The sequence below is a fragment of the Gadus morhua genome, chromosome 3 (genome assembly GCF_902167405.1).
Source record: "Gadus morhua chromosome 3, gadMor3.0, whole genome shotgun sequence".
Lineage (NCBI taxonomy): Eukaryota > Metazoa > Chordata > Actinopteri > Gadiformes > Gadidae > Gadus > Gadus morhua.
The window spans coordinates 20,925,473-20,935,785 of record NC_044050.1 but is presented as its reverse complement, the minus strand read 5'-3'; the positions used below and the strand labels follow the sequence as shown (position 1 = coordinate 20,935,785).

Below are 10,313 nucleotides of genomic sequence, written 5' to 3'. Positions count from 1 at the left end.
TGGTTGTGGTTAAGTGTAGGCAGCACGACCACACTGTGATTAGCAGACACAGAGACGCTGCCCCTGGGAGTTGATGGTGGGGCAGCAGTACACTCCACTTGTTCACTGGGTTTGAGTTGGTCTGGAAAACAATGACATGTCGAATCTAATATATTAATGTTGACCAAACTACAGAAATATCAAAACAATCCGCGTCCAAAAAAAATAAAGGTTTTCATCATCAATGCTTTTCCATACCTTTAACTTCCTTTGCTGAACCACACCGGGTTTTTTCCTCCAACTTCCTTGCGTTTTCGTTGAGGTTCATCTTCCTCAGGATCCCCAGTGTGACGGTGACGGCTCGGCCATGGCCGTAGCACTCCACCATGTGGTCCACGGTCACATGCTCCAGTGGGTCCTCAAGGAAGCTCTTGGGAATGGGTTTAAAGTCTATTTGGCCCGAGTCCGAGAGATACGACTGGAACTTTTTGAAGTCATTGGATCCCAGTTCCTCCAGAGAGTTTAGGAGGATTTCTCGAATGTTCATTTTCTCTGAGCTTCACCACAAAGGCTGTGAGTGTGACCCTGTGTGCGTTGGAGGAAAAATCGTTGAAATCAAATCAATCTAGGATGCAAAGGATTGGTGAATTATCTTCACATCGATCGTTCTTTTTCTTGATTTTTCAGCGGCGTTCAATACAATTCAGCCAGACATATAACTGGTATAAAATGATTCAGCTACAGATCAACCCCCATCTTATACTCTGGTACTTCTCCTTTCTTACATATAGGATCCAGCTGGTCAAGGTAAACGATACACTGTCATCTCCCGGGATAACAAAAGTAGGGGTGCCTCAAGGGGTGCATTGGCTCACCTGTATTGTTCACACTCCACACGTCAGACTGCGCCTCCTCGGTACCCAACCAGTCTCTGTTCAAATACTCTGATGACTCCACCCTGTTGACTATGCTGAAAAAGACTGATGATCCCACGCTGTATCAGAGAAATGTTGATTGGTTTGTGGAAAGGATAAAGGATAAAAGGATACAACAGCGCATTTATTTTCTCCGTAGGCTAAAATCGTTTGAGGCCAGTAGCCAAATTATTTTTCTATTTTTTACCTCTGTAATTCAGAGCATTATGCTCTACTGTAGCACGCCTGGTTGAGCAACCTCACAGTGAAAAATAAAAGTAAATTGTATAATAAGCTTAAAACAGCACGCTGAGGCTTGCCGCAAGTATTTCCTCTGACTGCACACATGTCTTGAAAAATTAATATCAGCTCCTGCCTTCAAATAGGCGTTTCAGAGTCCATCGATTGTGCCATGTCATGTGTCTGTACTTGTGTCCTTCCGGTTAACACATGTGCTTGCATAATCTGTCATCTGTGCTGCTTGTGTATCTCTGTGCCGTAATGTCACGTGTCATTTGTACTTGTTTACCTGTCTGTCCTAAATGTTTTGAGAGGTCTTCTCAGAGACGCAAGCCCTACTGACAAATGTTGTAGCCTATCGTATCGTTCATCAGACCGATTCACCACATTCAAATATTGTTCTCTTTTTAAACTCTACACATAGGCCTATACGTCTAGTGGAATTTTATCGTTATAATATAGTCTTATCTCATATTCATGTTTGAGATAGTGCAAGTAGGTGGTTAACATGAACGTGAACATGAACGTGAACATGAACGTATATTTGAGTCCAGGCCTACCATCCATACATGCGATACACTCACACCCGAAAACTCACCAAGTTACATTCAGCGGTGTGGTCAATCTTCTGTTTTGATTAAAGGTTGTATAGGTGATTTGCTTTTTTGGCCATTTTTGCAAAATTACTTGAAATCCTTATCATAACCCGCTTACAGCCACTGAGTTAGAAGTACTGACATGAAAATTAAACAAGTCAATCATCTGTGGAACGGGCAGGGCTCGAAAAACTCCAGCCAATCATTTCCATTGCCACCGAGTTGCATTGGACAGTAAGTACGTCAATCAAACGGTCGTACTGCACTCCCCCTCCCCCGCGCCCCGCGCGCGACCCCTTCGTGCAGTACTCGTGACCCAGAGCTCGTGACCCAGAGCAAGCTCCTGTTTGTTGTTATCCTGCGGTAGCTACTGGAACTAGTTAATCCACATTTGGACCTAGCAGTAGAAGACAATTTCCATGGCAGACAAGACGCCACCATCCCCACCACCACCACCACCACCAGCAAAGAGAAGGAAAACTCTTTTTCAGAGAGTAATTGATAATAAAAACGCTGAAAGAGAAAAACTGAAATCAAGAATAATCCTAGGCGCTGCTTTCGAACGTTGGCGGCAACTGAAGGACGAGAAGGGTCTAAAAACCGATGCTTGTGTGGCGGTTGACCTAGTTTCAAAGTTTATACCGTTTATACTCGGTAATACCGGTGTGGAGACGAGTGTATTACTCGGTGTGAAAATGTCCACACCGCGGCAACCCTAGTGAAAACCAGGACTTCCAATACAATTATATGAAACAAAGCAACTCGTTACATTGATAAAAAAAGATGTATAGCAGCGCAGCTCAATTACACCAGTGCATGCGCGGACAGTTGAAAATCGATCGTTCACATCCAGCTGCTCACAGAACAAGTTTAGCGCACCACCGCTACCCTCACACTTTTTCATATAACCTTTTTTCAGCACTAGGTCATATGAGCATTAAATAAATGCTGCGTCTCAAAATGCCTTGGACAGCTGCGAGGATGACTCGCTTTGCCACGGGCCGAAACAGTTCGGAGCGACCGCAGCCAGAGCGAACACAGCGGGGCAGAGGAGTGTCAGGAATAGTCTTTGGTGTACACATCGGTAGGCCTACGGCCTATTTGCACTACTGTTTAGTGGCAATGCAGTGTTTTATTCGATGCCTTTTTATTTTCGTATATTATTTCAATGAATACAATTTATTTATTCATAAAAAACGGATCTGGTCTTCAAATCTTTTTTCCAAATATAGGTCGTCTTACAATGGGGTTTGTGTTTACATTCGGATCAATACGGTACAGCGGGCGCTCACATGACGTTAAGCATTTCCTGGTGCATAATGTGACGCTTCAGAACCTAAAACCCCGTTTCTCCCCGTTGACACGACAACACATAACCGGCGTTTTCAGAAATCTCCACTTTGGCCGGAGTTTTTAGAAATGATCGTTTTCTGTGATAAGACAGGGCCTCGGACAGGGGGTGTTGCAGCACCCCCAGCACTCCTACTTCCCGCGGTACTGGGTGCAACTTACAGCTGAATGTAGTGCCATGTTGTTAAACGAAAACCTACGCTAGCCTGGCTCGCTCTCGCGCATCTCTGTTCGCGCTCGTGCATGATTGCGCGTCCAGGTACTTGGAATGGGTGGAGTCAGAGTCAGCGTTGAAGGAGAGGGGGTAGGACCATTTGAGTTGTGTATTTTCAAAATCTGCTGGCGTTTCGCAAATCACCTACCCAACCTTTAATGGCGGCTGACATCCCAAATCCGCCTCCTTCTGTCTGCGCTCCCTTAGCCCCCCCCCAACATAAGAAACCTGCCTCAAAGTGAAAAAAGGGAATAAATATTAAATAAATAACACCATTTTGAAAACCAAGGTAAGTTTTGCTTGTTTTTTTCCTCTTCAATACTTTAGCTTTTTAACAATACTTCATCTACGTTAACAATGCTGCCCTCGAGTTTAGACCAATTTCCAGCTGACCTGGCTAGGGTAGGGCCGATCACTGTTCATCGCATATGGGCTTAATATGATGAATCCGAGAAGAGCCCTATGGGAGCACCGCATTCTCATAAACAACCAAGATGGCTGCTGGTGAAATGCCCGCCATTCGTTTCTCTGATTGGTTGTGGTCTTCTTAATTAGCGGCTGTTGATAACGGCCCTTGGAAATCAGAGTTTTGTAGACTGATTTTCATTTGCAATATTGATTTGACAATGTCAGGCTACAATTGTTGTATTATAAAACTTTGGAAAAGGATGTCAGACCTGCTTGGAAATGAGTATATGGCAATGTCTGGTCATTTTCTATGGCCATATTGATTTCCAAATCGTCTCAGAAATATTTGGTTTGTTTTTTGTTTCAGACCTTTCAACATAGCACACCAGACTGGTCAATCTAAAATTAGCAGACTGCATTGTCAGCTTATTTGCTATGGCTACATCTTGTGATTTTCAAATGGGGTGAGACCAAGTCTAACAGATTACCAATATCCCGAATTATCTGTCTATTGAAAGTCTTCGTTCACACTGTAAGCCTTTATGTTATATTTCGATTTATTGATCATATCTTCTTTTGTTTTGGCTGTTCACTTTTTTTTATGTGGTCAATGTCATATTGGTGGGAATTTCGTAGCTACGTATAGGCCTATCTATTAGGCGATTACTCATATTCACGGGACTAATTCTGAAACAATACATCAATAAAAATCAACACATAGCTTATAGCACAGAGACTGCACGGTCAAATAGTTGCATTAGAAACCTGTTCGGGCAGCACTTCTTTAGTTCCTCCCATGATGATGGTTTCTCCACCCCATCACTCGACTTGTTCAGCACCGTGTTAACACGGAGACAACTACACGACTTTATAAAACTGAGAGAGCTCAGTCTATAGGCCTGGACCAAAAGCCGATGCAGTTATTATTTTTTCCATAACAAAAGTTTGTATGACGCTTTAACATCGTACCTTGTCTCCAGTCAGTTGAATGCAATTCTTTGGGTAGAGCGGGTGCTTTTGGATATGACTACTTTCGCTTTCAATCGGCGGAGGATGCTGAGCAAGCGTGCGGTCGTATTTCCTGTTGATGCCTTATGAGTACTTTCTACAACATTTGAACAGAGAACTTCACTAGACTTCTTTTTTTATTATCTTGAAAAGCAGATTATGCGCCCTATCAAAATGCAGACCTGTGCCACATCACGCCATTTGACACAAGAGGGCCCTCTGGCCCTGGGATTCAGAATCACACGTTGTACGTAAGGTGACTACTTTCTTCATTTGTGGTTGTCCTTTGAAAGGTTATTTTTTTAGATTGCACCTGACTGCATGTTCAACCAGTATCATTTGAAAAATGCTATTTTTTTCACCTGGCCTAGCCTAATACATAGGCTATGTAATACAGACTAAGGATGTAATATTGTGTTACAATTGTATCCTACTTGTTATGTGTGATGTTATACATTGTTTTACAGTTTTGTCACCATTGTGGGTTTATCATTGAAAGAAAACCATATCTGTCAAGCCTCATCGTCTCTTACTGCTCGTATAGTGGCCAAAAAGGACATTTTGTCTCTGAGCTAAAGAACGATGGCTGTGTCTTGTTCGGAAAAATCGTTCAAATCAAATAAATCATTAGGTAGAATACAGGATTGGTCTACCTCAGTTAGTTATTTGGCTATGGCTATGCCTGAGCTATTGTCAATGGTTTTCTGAATAAGCTTACATGTCAAGACAGACACGTCATGCAGCTCCCTGTTGCACATCATGTTCAAACAATTGAGTTTCGGGGGGTCGCCCCGGCCACCTGCATCTCTCTACCCACTGAAATGATCTCTAATCTCTGCCCCATAGGAACACAAATGGAATGGGCTTGAAACAAATTCCGTCCAGAAAGTTGTGATGTGAAGTCTCCCAACCCCCAACCGCTGTTAGAAAGAGAAAGTCACCTATCACAGATAAATTGCAGACACGAATGTGTCTAAACCCAAGGCTGTGTATTAAAATAATAATATTCAACTGACTATATGGGGATTACACAGTGTATTTAGTTTGTTTTATTTTATGACTACAACATGCCTCCAAAACATCAGCAAAACATTTGGTTAAATGTAGGCAGTAAATCGAATAAGGAGACCCCTGACTATTGCCTGTTTTTTTAAGCCATTATTTATGTTAAAGGTTCCAGAATGGCCTGTGTTCACACACACATTGCTTACAATGCTAGCCCACGTTATTCTTGACCCTCCCTTCCTTCCTTTTCTTGGTGCAGCCTACCGATAGAAAACGCCCACTGTGGGTTAAAGAGGCCAGAGCAGTGGTGTAATACTTAGAAAAAAAATTGCTTTAGCGGCAACTCACGGATAGCCTCTCAGGCGACCAGTCCCTGCTTAAGGATAAAGACATCATACGTGGACTCCATTTGCTTGGAGACAGAAGCTTAAGGATGTGTGTCTGTAGATGGCTTGCAATGCTCCTCCTTCCCTCGGTCCTAGACGCAGGTGAGTGAGTGAGCTATGTGGTCTACCGGCCGGGCGGGTAACAGCACATTATCAGCCAAACCAAGTAACGTGTTAACTGTTTAGATGGTGTCATTAATGCAATGGACATCAATTTTTACAATTATAAGACAAATCTTTGGTTAAGTAATTAGGAAATCGTTTGATATATTCTTAATTGTTTACCGAGTACTGAATAACATGAAAATATCGTTTCTGACTATTGGTATAATGTTCAGATAAGGTATGCAGATGTGTGCTATCTATGTGAGGTATTAAGTGAATACTTTAATTGTTTACTACATCTCCTTTGATGGGGAATAGAGAAACACACACACACACGCACACACACACACACACACACTCACACTCACACTCACACTCTCTCACACACACACACGCACACACACACACACACACACACACACACACACACACACACACACACACACACACACACACACACACACACACACACACACACACACACACACACACACCCACACACACACACACACACACACACACACACACACACACACACAGCCTGCACACGCCAGTGGCACCACCATAAAGGAGATTAGCTGATAGCAGGATAATAATACGGCCAGGATTCCCTGAAACAATAGTCATAGAAAAGAAAGGCGAGCTCGTTGACTTGGGCAGGGTGTCCTTCCTTCCTAAGAGGAACAAAGTGGGTGTATTCCATGTGCTAGCACACAGGGGTTCACAGTAGTTCAGAAAAATATAATATTGTTCCTTCCACTATCTGGTGATGTCAATTCAACTTTTGCCACTCCACACAAAGGAAATTATTAAGAAAATAGGCGAAACGGTAGTCAAGGAAATCACTGCGATCAAATGAAATGAAAGTGCCTGGCAGCTAAACAGACCTCTTTTCTACTTCAGGTTAAAGCAATGTGTTTTATGTGATGGAAAGACCTTTAATGTAATTTAAACACGTTGTGTTTCTACAGTAGCCCAGAATGGACTTACGGCTCTAGAGAAGATGAGTTTTTAATTTTTCATCATAATCGCCATTTCTCATAAGCTATGACCTATAGTTGTACAGACTAAAAATATTTATAAATCTATCAAGCAAAAAAATCACTTGACACTTGGCTACTCTATGCTGTCATTGACAATGACATAATTTTGGAAGAATCCACTGGCACCTTACCTTGCAGGCCACTATAACTGATCCTATCTCGTTGGAAAGGGAAGGTCATGGAGAGAGTGTATTCAGCTGGTTGCAATCTGAAACCACAAAGCTAAATGCCAGTAAATCCATACTGCACCTTGACCTATACAGCTAAAAAAGGCAAAGGAAATAGACGGACTGACAACCTGACTATATAGTTAAAAAAATGACAACACGAACAGAGACTGGAGTTACAAATATTGGAGTGATCTTGGAGTCAAGACTGACTCCATATTGTATTCATAATTTAAAGGTTCTTGCAAACTACCACAGCAAACGCTAACAAACTCCAACATTGGAACAGTGCGGCATACCCATTGGGGGTTAGAGACTATTGTCGGATTAAGTTGATTGTTGGTGTTGGCCAGCCTCGGCCAGAATTCTATAGTTGGGTGTCGGCGTTTGTCAGGACAGTGTGCAAGCACCTTTTAGAAAATGAGGAAACAATTGAAGTATCTTAACACCGGTCAAAGTTAGTGCCAAAGGTCATTGTCTTTATGCTTGAATGGATATCTTAAAAACGCACACAATGGTAACATGTCCTCTGAGTAAGAACGTATTGTGTCTGTCTTTCCTTCCACACCCCACTGAACCACACCACGGGACCCTAGCTACCCCTCACCCTGCTTCCACCCTATCACAGCTCCATTTTCAACCCCCCAAGCCTGCATCCCTTCGACCTAGCATCTCTCCTGCTCTTCCATCCTCTCTACTTCCCCCTTCCCACAGCAGTTTGTTGCAGGGCCAAGACTTCAACAGCAAACAGCAATGCACCCTGATGATCTCACCGTCTGAACTGGTGGTCAGGTAAAGAGAACACAATTATGACCCATTGATATTTTTATTTTTATTTATATATAATATCAAGGAGGGTCACATTGAAAGAATAGGGTTGGTTGGAATAATTATTCAATCAAAGAAAAATGTTACAATGATATGTTCACTTTAGCATTTGAATTCATATATAGGGCACATGGTACACTTGTGAAGTCACCTAATCTGTGTGTCAATTCAATTATTCTCAATTGCTTTAGGTTTGGGGATCCACTGTTTGCTAACTGCTCCATAGAAATGATGGAGGGTCCTCTAGGCTGGCTTGTTGAACCGGTACGGAAGTACATTCCCATTTTCTTTTTTACCTACTTCAACGAAAACATCTTGGAATGACGTAACAGACACTAAAGAAAATAAGGATAAAAAAAATCGAAGAAGGCTGTGTTGTTTGTCGTATGAACAGTATAAAACTAAGCCATTCTAAATCGCATAAAGTAATTTTCTGGGTGTAGTTCTTCCAGTTATACCAAGAAATGGCTTTTTAGAAGATACTAAATAGTTGTACAAGACAGACTCCTAATATGCCTATTTTAAACCCTCACTTTAGGACAAACAAGAGTTAACACTAGTTCGGTTCCTGGTCTTGAACTTCACCAGCCTCACAGTGTGGGGTCTTAAACCAAAGTGCTTTGTGATGACTGACCAGAGTGGGGATTGCTCCAGTGTGCTTCATCTCACCGTCTACAGTCAGTACCACATTTGATCTTGTCTCTGATTTAATTTGAAATGTATGTCTTTGTGACTTTATCATTCCTGTGTGTGTTTGTGTTTGCAGAACCTCCGGACGAGGTGTCCATCAGCTTTGTAAACCACACTGGCCCACTGCTTGAAGGACATCCGTACACCCTCCAGTGCCGTGTCCAGGAAGTTGCTCCTGTTCAGAACCTCACCGTGACCTTCTACAAAGGAGACACCATGCTGGGCCCGGTACAGTCCAGCAGGAACTCTGTGGAGGCACCGGTGACAGAGACGTTCACCTTCAGCTTCAACTTCAGCAGAGAGGATGATGGGGTCCAGTACTGGTGTGAAGCCAAACTGAATCTGGGACCACACGGACCAGCGTTACCGCTTGTGATGCAGTCACAGACACTCAAAGCTATCAGCCTCAGGGCCAAAGGTATGTGTGTGTTTGTATGGGAGTTATTATTTTGAATGAAAGGGTTAGGGTATCTAAACCTATATCTGATAACTATTAGATACATGTGATTCTGGTGTTGATTTGATAACTTATGCCGTCTTATCCCTCCTTTATAGGAACCACCAACGCTAACTCTGGACCCTTTATACCGAGCATTTTACTCCTGTCCATCCAGTTCATTTATTGGGTATCAAACCATGTATGTTCTATGTAAGTAACACAAAGCTGTTTTGGATTAGCTAAGTCCCGCCTACTAGAAAACTAAAACATGAAAAGACGTTGAAGTAGGACTGATTATATATGCCGAGGAGTGAGCGGAGCCCAGAAGCGTTAGGTAGCCTTTTGTGAACAGAGGAGCATATATGATTAGCTCAACCATCAGACTCCATAATGTCTAGAACATTTCCCTGCCAAAAGGACCCTCTTAAATAGACAGTATGTATTTTTCTGTTACCCTCCTCAATTGGTGAGGTGCACGGACTAGACCATTGCTACTTATAAATACCCCCTACCATAAAGATCTCATTCAGGTACAGTGTGCAAATTGCTCACACATTAGTGCTTATTTCATGTAGAATATTTCTGTAAATTGTAAACCGTTAATAGAATATTTGACAAAAGTGCATAAAACCATGGAAATGTAATGTAAATTATGCTCTGGTTGTTGTCTGCATTTGATGTCAGTTGTCTACCTTGATTCCAATTTTGCCTAGAGACATGGACTTTGTATATTAGATTTTCTTTCCTCCGTCTATATCTATTTTTCCCCTTTGAGATGAACAGGTAATAACAACCATAGCTTAACAGACCAATATAATTGTAATTTATTTATCAATTAAAAGTAAGGAAGTCAAGAATTGATTAACCATTTATCATATCGATCAAAATACATGCCATGGCCACTGATCAAATTAGCTTTTGGAATTAAGAAAAAAAAAGAA

At 42.1% G+C, this 10,313-nt stretch overlaps 1 protein-coding gene and 1 long non-coding RNA gene across 4 annotated transcripts; one reads left to right on the top strand and one right to left on the bottom strand.

The window, feature by feature from the left end:
- Positions 1-520: 520 nt before the first annotated feature.
- LOC115540488 (uncharacterized) lies at positions 521-1,777 on the bottom strand. The gene is made up of 3 exons (XR_003976201.1): positions 1,732-1,777; positions 855-973; positions 521-564 (listed from the first exon to the last, which is right to left on the bottom strand). It is a non-coding gene; the product is annotated as an uncharacterized LOC115540488 (long non-coding RNA).
- A 3,061-nt stretch (positions 1,778-4,838) lies between these two features.
- Positions 4,839-10,025, top strand: LOC115540487 (vascular cell adhesion protein 1). 3 transcript variants are annotated; one of them, XM_030351828.1, is made up of 6 exons: positions 4,839-4,956; positions 8,012-8,207; positions 8,435-8,507; positions 8,782-8,920; positions 9,010-9,351; positions 9,489-10,025. In XM_030351828.1, the coding sequence occupies exons 1-6, from the start codon at positions 4,869-4,871 to the stop codon at positions 9,584-9,586; spliced, it is 936 nt and encodes a 311-aa protein (XP_030207688.1). In that variant the 5' UTR covers positions 4,839-4,868; the 3' UTR covers positions 9,587-10,025. The 3 variants fall into 3 exon arrangements, with proteins under 3 accessions (XP_030207688.1, XP_030207690.1, XP_030207689.1); XM_030351830.1 differs by having other exon boundaries at positions 4,841-4,965; XM_030351829.1 differs by lacking the exon at positions 4,839-4,956 and adding an exon at positions 5,759-6,202.
- Positions 10,026-10,313: the final 288 nt, after the last annotated feature.